The 11,461-nt window shown below is 43.3% G+C and overlaps 1 protein-coding gene across 2 annotated transcripts in view; it reads right to left on the reverse strand.

Annotated features, from left to right (window-relative positions):
* Positions 1–11,461, reverse strand: part of GALNT2 (polypeptide N-acetylgalactosaminyltransferase 2) — a 208,148-nt gene that overhangs the window by 35,034 nt on the left and 161,653 nt on the right. For both annotated transcript variants that reach the window (XM_023513885.1, XM_012805913.2), the window contains exons 7-8: positions 4,728–4,849; positions 1,068–1,155 (exon numbers count right to left, since the gene is read on the reverse strand). In XM_023513885.1, the coding sequence (XP_023369653.1) occupies positions 1,068–1,155; positions 4,728–4,849 (210 nt within the window). The remainder of the gene's footprint in view (positions 1–1,067; positions 1,156–4,727; positions 4,850–11,461) is intronic.

The following is an 11,461-nucleotide window of genomic DNA, read 5'->3' on the forward strand; positions in this document are numbered from 1 at the left end:
GACAGCGCTCAGCAGTGGTTCCTGACAGGGTGGGTGGTGTGACTCTTGGGACAGCACTGAGCAGTGGTTCCTGACAGGGCGGGTGGTGTGACTCCCAGATAGCACTCAGCAGTGGCTCCTGACAGGGTTGGTGGTGTGACTCCTGGGCACCCAGAAGCCTGACCACTTTTATGGGAATAGCAGCTTTCTAGATGTGGTCCTCAAGCCCCTGGGAGTCCACAGACCCTTTCGAGGTGCTGTGATTTCAAAACTACTTTTGTATTTACACTAAAGAAGCCTCACGTGCCTTTGTATCTCACACCATCAGAAGTACATGGCAGAGTTTTCCAGGGGCTGCACGCCAGTGGAAAATGGGGCATGTGCTTGTGTTTTAATGATTTCTGGGCTTTGGTGTCTAACACAGTGCATGCTGACACACATGTACAGGCTCTTTGGGCTTTTGATCATTGTTAAGAGGGTAAAGAGACTGATCACTCTTGGGGCTCTGGAGGGCAGGGGTTTGAGGGGTCACCCTTGGAAGCTGTGAGGATCTACAGGAATTATTCAGACAAAATGTTGCCTGGGGTTGAAGCAAGATGTGGGTGGCTGGGCTGGGAGGATGGGTCAGCAACCAAGACACGTGTAAGGCGCAGAACTAGGTGACCAAGAGGAGATACAGACTGCCAGAGAAACTACTGGGATGGGCAGACATGGCAAAGATAGTTCTGGCCCCTTTAGCCCCAGAAAACCTCTACTCTGTGGAGCTCTTCACACTCTGCTGTGGGGATGGAGGCAGCTGTGACATCACCTCATCCCGGACACCAGGACTTCATCACCTCTGATCAGAAAGGACATCCTTTCTGTTCACTGACGACATGGCTCACACAGGAGGGCAGGAAGCCTAGCAAGCTCTCCGGGAGGAGCAAGCCTCTGCGTGGTCCTGTGTGGTAGCGCACAGGCGCTCTGCACTCAGGGTGCACACATTGCGGTGTGAATGCTATTGTCACTGTCACTCCTAGCAAGCGGGGGAGGATCAGACATGGGTGTAGATAGGACGAGCTGGACAGGGGACCATGATGAACACCTACCGCCCTTCAGGTCAGCAGATGCCCCCACATACTGAAAGTTGTCCATGTTAATGACATCAATGATGGGTGACACAACTCGAGTCTTGTCCTAAAACACAAATAAAGAAAAGGTAAGAAGTAGTAGGGTCAAAACAAAAAAAAAACGCCCCCCAAGAAGGTCTTAGTTGTTAGGCAGTGACAGCAAACCACTCACCCCTGCTACCCCAAGTCCACGAGGACCCAGCCCCCTCCAGAACCCAGAATTTAGTCTCACTGTAAGCTACCACCTGACAGGCCATGGTCTGTGCAAGAGATGCCAGGAGTGAATATGGAGCAGGACCCAGTCCATGGAGGAAGATACCTGTGGCCCTGGGACAGTTCACCTATCTCTTCAGCCACCTAAAGGACGACACCAGTGGTTCTCAACCTTCCTAAAGTCACCATGTATTTTCATTGTTAAAAAGGGGTCACGACCCACTGGTTGAGAACTGCTGGACTATGCCAATGTGTCTCTGCCAATGTGTCTCCAGGGTCCTCTTCTGTTTCCCAAATGCCAGAATTTCAACCACAGGGTAGCCTGCATTCTCACAGAATCTAAGCTCAGCTTAGATTTAACAGAAGTTATTATCAATTTGTGAGCTGCAGTAAACCTCAGGAGCAGATGAATGATGACAAAAATGCCCACATGACACAATCAGGAATATATTTCTATGAATATACATGGGGGGGCGTGTGTGATGTGGAGAGTGTCAATATTATTACAGCAGATGGCAAACCAAATCAACCAGAGAATTCCGGATTCTAAGTCTGCCTTATCTGTGATCTTCTCCCCAGATTGAGTCATCCCTTTGTGCTACATTGCCATGGTTGTGGGCTTAAGTTTGTGAATATAAGGCCTTTTAGCTTCTCTGAGCTCCCAAAACCCTGTGACTGGTGCGGCTGAGAGACACTGAGAGTCTGCCTCATGCTGAGAGTAGATCCAATGAATGTTGTACTCAAGCTGTGTAAAGAACCCTTACTGGCAAGATGCAAGATTTAGTGAAACAATTGAGTAACAGAATTCACAGAGCTAAGAACACAATACATCAGAGGAACACAGTAAGGAACATACTAATTAGGAACACACTAATATTGTAAAGTTCCAGCACCACCCAGGTGCAAATTTACAGCTAAAAACAAACCATGTGGCTCTCTGACAGCAGGGCAGAGGAGAGCTCCCTCCACTGGCTCCGTCTGGCCTGGTGCTTCTCAACCTTCCTAAGGCTGCAACCCTTTAATATAGTTCCTCATGTTGTGGTGACTCCCAACCATAAAATTATTTTCGTTTCTACTTCGTAACTGTAATTTTACTACTTTAGCTGCTCTCTACACATGTGTGAGTGGTCTGTATAAGTACATTATGGCGCCAACCCTGTCACTCACATACACCTGTATTTGAATGGGGTGTAGGGTTAGCATGATGATGTCATCATGCCGGGTACTCGTATGTGGGCGTATCTGCGTGTGGGCAGACCCCGGAGATGGAAAGAGGAGCGGTATCTCGGTTCCTAAGGCCACTGCAAGTATGTGCTTTCTGATGGTCTTAGGTGACCCCTGTGAAAGGGTCGTTGGATCCGCAAAGGGGTCGCGACCCACAGTTTGAGAACTGCTGGTCTGGTCCCAGGTGTGGGAGTCAAAATTATAATTTGCTTTACATTTCTTTTGATAAGACTAAAATTAATGATAATAACCTTAAAACTTTCTCTTTTTAGTATTGAAACAGCTCTGAGCAGTGACTCCCGATCACGGTGGTAGCTTTGGTTTCGGCGCTGCTCTCCTGGAGACAGCCCGGCAGAGGGGACATCCCCGGGGAGAGTGGCTGGTGGGGAAAGGATTCCGGGTGGGGAGAGGATTCTGGGTGGGGAGAGGATTCCGAGTGGGGAGAGGATTCTGGGTGGGGAGAGGATTCCGGGTGGGCTCTTCTTAGTGTAGGTGTGTGCACATGGGAGAGAAAGGGCTCCGAGATTTCACAAAACCTGCTCTGTAGTCCTGGCTCTGCCACCAGTAAGATTTTGGATATGTTATTAAAGCCCACTGAACATCAGTTTGCTTGTCTGTTAAATGGGGATAATGTGTGCATTAAAGATAATGCCAAGATCAGGCACACTGGCTCATGCCTATAATCCCAACACTTTCATAGGCCAAAGCCAGAGGACTGCTTGAGCCCAGGAGTGAGTTCAAGATCAGCCTGAACAACATAGCAAAACCTTGTTTCTACAAAAAATTAAAAGAAATTAGCTGTGTGTGATGGTGTGTCCTTTAGTCCCAGCTACTAAGGAGACTGAGGCAAGAGAATCATGTGAGTCCCGGAATTCAAAGTTGCAGACAGTGAGCTATGATTGTGCCACTGCATTCCAGCCTGAGCAAAAAGGCAAGACCCTATCTCAAAAAACAACTATAGCAAAAACAAAACAAAACAAAAAAACCCACAAAAAACCAAAGATAAAAATGAAACAAAGAGCTAATATACAAAACGCAACTAGTTTAAACTCAATAAAGGGTAGTAAATACGATTTTCACAATTGCTAGCAGCTTGTGGCTACACAGCAATGGCATATCTACTATTCTGCTACACTTAGGCAGAGAGACTTGTTCATTTTCTGTCTTCTTTTATTAAGTTTGTTTTATCACCCCCAAGGAAGTGCTTTCTTTAGTAGAAAGGAAAGAAAGGCGATAAACCCAGCAGAAGACAAGAGAAACAACAAAAGGCCAAATGTAATATCAGCAATGATGCTTCTAGAAGGCAGAGTTATAGAAAGCGTAGCTCGGGTCACCTGCTAACACAGCTGTTCTCAACCTGTGGGTCGCGACCCCTTTGGACTGTATTAAAAGTTCGTGGCATTAGGAAGATTGAGAACCACTGCACTAACAGCCCAAACTGGTCCCTGTGTGGTTTCTACTGCCCCCTGCCCATGGAGCCTGGTATGTGAACCTGGACCTCTCGCTAAAAGCAGTCTGAGCACACGGGCGGCTTCCTCAGCAAGACCCCTCTCCACAGGCCCACCAGCTATACCACACCGGCGGCTTCCTCAGCAAGACCCCTCTCCACAGGCCCACCAGCTGCACCACACCGGCGGCTTCCTCAGCAAGACCCCTCTCCACAGGCCCACCAGCTGCACCACACCGGCGGCTTCCTCAGCAAGACCCCTCTCCACAGGCCCACCAGCTGCACCATACTGCTTTAACCATTTTGCGAAGTTGCAGGCAGGTAGGAGATAGTCCCAAGAAAGGGGCAATCTTAAAAATGAACTGGGCTTTTATCTGCCTTTACTGATCCTTGTCCACTATTTGTCAACTGACCATTTCTCCTACTGAGAGATTCCTGCAGCCAATAAGACACTCCCAGAACAAACTTCCCAGAGGCATTTTCTTTTCATTCCAGCATCAAGAACACCAGAGCCAGCCAATGTGCCCTGCCAGCCCCAGCAGCCTCCTTGCCTCTCTCCCAGGGCCAGGCCCCCAGGTCCGCAGTCCCATTATTCCTCCTTAGGGTCTCACTTCGGTTATCCTATCCAGGAGGGGCTCCAGCCAGCGTGCCCCACCAACCCCAGCAGCCTGTTTCCCTCCTTCCCTCTCTCCCAGGACCACGCCCCAGCCTCCTTCTCTGACCCGCCATCCCACTGTCCCTCCTCAGCATCTCACCTCGGCTACCCTCTCCAGGAGGGGCTCCAGCCAGTGCTCATTGCACTCACAGTGACTGTCGAGGAAGGTCAGGACTTTGGCTTGGGCAGCGTCAGCCCCCCGGACCCTTGAGCGCATCAGGCCTGTGAAAACGAGTTCAAAAGCACATCAGGGAAGAGAAGCTATGACACCCAGGAGGGTCACAACAGGAGCAGCACGTGCTGTCAATGCCCTCCCTCATGGCTGGCCACAGACAGAGATTATCCCAAGCTTATTTGGTAGGATCAAACTTCCCTGTTCCCACCAAGAAAGATTTCCGTCAGGACTTTAAAAAGTTTGTTGTTGACTGAGTGGGACAGAATCTCTCTCTGTGGCCCAGGCCAAAGTACAGTGGCGTCATCACAGCTCACAGCAACCTCAAACTCCTGGGCTCAAGCAGTTCTCCTGCTTCAGCCTCCCAAGTCGCTGGGATGACAGGCACATGCACCTCACCCAGTTGATTTTTCAATTTTAAATGTTGCCCATGATGGTCTTTACCTCCTGACCTTGAGTGATTCTGTGGCCTCAGCCTCCCAATGTGCTGGGATTATGGCATTAGCCACTGCACCTGGCCAGGATTTTCTAAGAAATAGTTAATTGAATGACTGGGAAGACAACTTTCTTGGAACTAAAGTCTTCTACGAAAGGCCTTTACACAACTGAAGTCTCCTTTATCCAGAAACTAATGTGGAATTTTTAATACCATTTTCCTCTGACATAGCAACAGAGTTTTCTAATTAACTGGGCAAAGGTAGTGTCACCTACACACCTCAAGTGCTAATGGTGCCAATTTTAGTGGCAGTAATATTTGTGACAGTGTTGCAAATATCTCTAAGACTTCACACAAGCCAAATAACATAAATGACAAAGTTTTACACAAAATTTATTATGGTATCGGTCCAATTATACAATTTATATAGTTAATAATCTGCTAATAACGTGCATTTTTCATTATGACACAAAGATTCCTTCTAGTAGTACTATATATGCCTGGATGCTGAGGTCGTAAATGCCTTTTGCTATTTATGCTGGGCTTTATGTATGACAATAATTCCACTGTTCACAACCACTGAAGACAAGTGTTTTAAGTTCCTTTCTGCACAGTCAAATGGATTTTCAATGATTCTAAATGCTAGAGCAGGGGAAAGGACTAAAGATTTCTTACTGTGGTAACTGTAGAGTAATGTGTATGGGGAAAATCCTGGCTCAGGTAACAATTATAAACTCTAAGGCTCAGGTAACAATAATCTCTAAGCAAAATATAAAAAGCAACTGTCTGAAAGTGCTGGAAGTCAGCATCAAGGAGAGGGAATGAACCCTTAAAAGAAGAAAATCACACTGCCGGCCTTGTTAACAAGGTATCCCCTGAGGTTACTCTCCAGTCTCCTGCATGTAGCCTCTTGGCTTGCGGGGTCCAGGACAGCGTCTCAGGCTTGCACACTGAAAGAGGAGGTGCCAGAAAGGAGGCCAGCCCCAAAGCTGGGGGAACTTCCCCTTCATCCTCAGCTGACTCTGGAACCAGGCATAAGCTCTAACATGAAATGTAATAGGCAGAAAAGAACGTCTGAGTTCGGGGACACAAAGTTTAGAACCTGCCACATTAGCAGGGTTTGGTGAACACTTCTGTCCTTCCACAGAAACACCAGAAAGGCCACATTTAAGAATAAAGGCTGCATCTTAGGAATGAGATTATATATTCATCCTAGCAAAGCACAAAGACAAGGTCACACGTTTTACGTTATCACCAATAGTTTACCCAGTATAACAAAGATTAACATTCTTTAGAGAATAACATGATCCAGTGTCTCTATGATGTACTGTCCACAGTGTCAATTTTAAAATATAAAATAGAGATTTTACATAATTAAAAAACGGTGATTCATCAGAAAAAAATAGAAAAATGTAGTCTATACCCAAGAGAAAAAAAGAGAAACTCACCTTGAGATGACCCAGATGTAAGAATTAGCAAATAAAGATTTAAAAGTAGCTGCTACAACAAATTCAATAACTCAAAGGAAACAATGCATTGAATGAGTAAACAGACAGAGAATCTCAACAGAGAAATGAGTACTATGGGAAAGCATCAAATGGGTATTCCAGAACTCAAAATCGAAATGATCTAAATGAAAAATCCATGTATTTGCCTTAAAAGCACATTAGAGAAGGGAGAAGGACCAGTGAAGTGAAGACAGATCTAGTGAAAAGAGAGAAAAAATCCTGAGGGCAAGGAGCTCAAGTGACCTGTGTGACAGTACAAGCGCGTATGACTTCCGTGCAACTAGAGTCTAAGGATGGGGCAGAAAAATACATGAAGAAGTAAAAAACCAATAATAATCACTGGAATCACATATTCAAGGAGATCAGCAAACTTTAAGCAGGATAAATATTAATACCAAGAAAACCAATTCTAGGTACATCATAGCCAAATTGCTAAAAAACAAACATATAATAAAGATAATCCAGATAGCAGCTAGAGGAAACAAGCGTGACACACGGGAGAACGACTGTGAAATGCGACTTCGTTCTAAAGAGAAAAACAGAAGCCAGAAGACGTTGGAATGACGTTTTTAAAGTGCCGAAAGAAAAGTAATGGTCAGCTGAGAATCCTATTTAGAGAAAATATCCTATAATAATAAAGGAGAAAGAAACTTCTGAAAAATATAACCTGAGATTTTGTTGCCAATAAGAAAAAGCGTTCTAAAGCAGCAGTTCTCAACCTGTGGGTTGTGACCCCTTTGCAACAATGAAAATACATCCTGCATATCAGATATTTATATTACAGTTCATAACAGTAGCAAAATTACAGTTATGAAGTCGCAACAAAAATAATTTTATGGTTGGGGGTCACCACAACATGAGGAGCTGTATTAAAGTGTCGTGACATTAGGAAGGTTGAGAACCACTGTAAAGAAATTCCTTTGGGCTAACTGGAAATGACACTAGATGGAAACCTGAGTCTGTGGAAAGAAACAAAGCTACAGAAAACGGAAAATAGGACAAGTTTAACAGTTTCTCTACAGAGTCTTCTCTTAATTTCTTTGAACTGATTATGTGAGGCAAAAACACAACATCGTATTTCTGGGTTTAAGATACACACAGAAGAAAAAGTATGGTAACAACAGCACACAGGACAGGGAACAGAAATGGAATTAAACCTAAGAAGATAAAATTTTACACTTTTATATTCTTAAAAAAAGGGCAAAGATTAGGGTGGTGCCTGTGGCTCAGTGAGTGGCGTGTCAGCCCCATATACCGAGGGTGGTGAGTTTAAACCCAGCCCCGGCCAAACTGCAACAACACAAAATAAAAATAATTTTTAAAAAGGGCAAAGATTATTAGACCTAATTAAAAAAGGTAAGATCTAGCTATGCTTTGTCTATAAGAAACATACTTTAGCTATAAATACGGAGATTAGAAAATGCCAGAATAGGATATACTGTGCAAACAGAAAGCATAAGAAAATTGGTGTACTGTTATCAGACAGAGAAGACTTCAAGACATACATTTCTTTTTAATTTAATTTAATTTTTTTTTTAGAGATAGTCTCATTTTGTTGCCCTCGGTAGAGTGCCATAGAGTCACAGCTCACAGCAACCTCCAGCTCCTGAGCTTAGGCAATTCTCTTGCCTCAGCCTCCTGAGGAGCTAGGACTACAAGTGCCTGCCACAATGCCCGGCTATTTTTTTGTTGCAGTTTGGCCGGGGCTGAATTTGAACCTGCCACCCTCAGTATATGGGGCTGGCACCCTACCCACTGAGTCACAGGTGCTCCCCTCAAGACATAAATTATGGCCAGAGATAAAGAGACATATCATAATGATAGTACGGTAAATTGATCAGGAAGATAATGACATTCACAAATGCGTATATGCATTACAGCCTCAAAATTTATGAGGCAAAAGCTATCAGAGTAAGTAGGGGGAAATAAATTCTCAATCATATTTTAACAACCTTCTCTTAGTAAAAGAAAAAGTGGACCAGAAAAACTTACAAGGACTTAAGCGTCTGAACACTTACAACCACACTGATTTAATTTATACATGTAGTACATCACACCCAGCACTGTAGACGAATGTGGATTCTATGAATTGTACTTAGAATATATCTTAGGTCATAGGATACTCAAAATTTCTAAAAACACTGAAATGTTGGAATATGTCCTCTGAATGCATAGAATTAAATAAGAAATCAATAGCCAAAAGATACCTTTAAAAGCTCCAAACATGGGCCGTTATGGTGGCTCACACCTATAATCCTAGCACTGTAGGAGGCTAAGGTGGGAGGACTGCTTGAGATCAGGAGTTTGAGATTGGCCTAAACAACACAGTGAGACTCCCATATCTACTAAAAATAGAAACAGTAGCTCAGCCTTGTGGTGGGTGCCTGTAGTCCCAGCTACTTGGGAGGCTGAGGCAAGAGGATCATTTGAGCCCAGGAATTTGAGGTTGCTGTCAAGGTGAACTGCACAGCAATCTTTGTTGCTGAGGCAACAAACAAAGACCCAGTCTCCAATTTTAAAAAAGCATAAATATTTAGAAAATAAAGAACACAAATAATCCAGAGGTCAAAGAAGAAATCATAAAGGAAATTAGAAAATATCTCAAACTACATGATGATATCAAAATTTGTGAAATGCAGGTAAAGAAGTGCTTGGACAGGTATTTGTAGCTTTAAACGTAATCTCTGAGAAAAATTTTAGTAATATAAGTTTACTTAAAAAGCTACAAAAAGTAAGTCAAATTAAACTCGAAGTAGAAGGAAGGAAATAATAAAGATAAAAGCAGAAACCAACAAAATAAACAAACACAAAACAGAGAAAGTTAACAAAACCAAATGTTGGTTCTTAAGATTAAAACTAGCAGATCAAAAAAAGGGAACATGTAAATTACCAAAATCAATTATGAAAGAGGCTATATTAATACTAATTCTATAAATATGAAAAAGATAATTGGAGTATCATAAACATTTTTGCTAATAAGTAAGAAAAGTTTAACGAAATAGAAAATTTCTTGAAAGACACAATTTATCTAATCAGACACAAAAAGAGACAATCTGAATAGGCCTAGAGCCAGCCATTCAAAGGACTGAATTAAAGGCCAGGTGCGGTGGCTCATGCCTGTAATCCTAGCAGTCTGGGAGGCTGTGGCAGGTGGATCGCTTGAGCTCAGAAATTTGAGGCCAGCCTGAACAAAAGCGAGACCCCATCTCTAAAAAAAATAGCCAGGCTTTGTGGCAGGCACCTTCAACCCCAGCTACTCAGGAGGCTGAGGCAAGAAGATTGCTTAAGCCCAAGAGTTGAGGTTGCTGTGAGCTATGATGCCATAGTACTCTACAGAGAGCAACAAAGTGAGACTCTGTCTCAAAAAAAAAAAAAAAATTGAATTAGCTATCAAAACTCTTTCCATAAAGAAAACTCCTAGTTAATTCTATCAAACATTTAAGGAAGAAATAACTAAAATTTTATACAAACGTTTTCAGAAAATAAAATAGGAGAGAACACTTTCCATCTTGTTTTATAAGGCCAACATAATCCTGATACTAAAATCTGAAAAATACATTATAAGAAAACCGTAGACCAATATTTCTCATGAATACAGATGTAAAAATCTTTAACAAAATAGTAGCAATCTATAAAATAGTAATATGTCAAAAGGATACTACATTGTGACCAAATGGGGTTTATACTAGGAATGCAAGGCTAGTTTAACATTTGAAAGTCAACCAATGTATTTCACCATGTTAACAGATTTAAAAAAAAAAAAAGAAATACTATCTGATCATCTCTGTAAATGTCAAAAAAAACCTTAACTCAAATTATTAACATGGTTTTGGCCCAACTACTGCATCAAATGGCTGCATAACCACTTAATTTCTTTGGGGCTTAGTATTTCCATCTGTATGTAACATGAGAAGGATGAGGTTCCAACTTTCCATGTACATCAGAATCCTCTAATTAGCTTTTAAAAATGCAGATGCTCTGGCCCCACCAGCAGAAATCCAGAAATTTTTATTCTATTGTGGGTGGAGTCAAGGCATGGTCTTAAATTCCCCAGGTGCTTTTACTAAATAGCTACATTAATAATCATTGCACAGGTTCGGCACCTACAGCTCAAAGTTTAGGGCACCAACCACATACACTGGGGCTGGCAGGTTCGAACCTGGCCCGAGCCTGCTAAACAACGATGACAATTCCAACAACAGTGACAAAAAAACAGCTGGGTGTTGTGGTGGGCCCCTATAATCCCAGCTACTTGGGAGGCTGAGGCAAGAGAATCACTTAAGCCCATGAGTCTGAGGTTGCTGTGAGCTGTGATGCCAAGACACTCTACTAAGGGTGATATAGTGAGACTCTGACTCAAAAAAAAAAAAATCAATACACAGTAAAATCAACAGCACTAATACTGATGTGAAGGTAGCTCTTACACTACCATAATATTCAGCATAATTAATTTACTTTGTCATTGAGAAGCATCATAAGCACTATGTGTATGCTTAAATGCATGAGATCTAACACAAACACACACACACACACAGAGCAGGCACATCTGTCCAGCCATGGATACGCGCACACACATGCACACACGCACACACACGGCAGGCACATCTGTCCAGCCGTGGATACGCACACACACACGCACACATGTACACACACGGCAGGCACATCGGTCCAGCTGTGGATACGCGCGCGCACACACACACACATGGCAGGCACAGCTG

Source organism: Otolemur garnettii, unplaced genomic scaffold (assembly GCF_000181295.1).
Source record: "Otolemur garnettii isolate 467f Iridium unplaced genomic scaffold, OtoGar3 scaffold00045, whole genome shotgun sequence".
In the NCBI taxonomy this organism is placed as follows: Eukaryota; Metazoa; Chordata; class Mammalia; order Primates; family Galagidae; genus Otolemur; species Otolemur garnettii.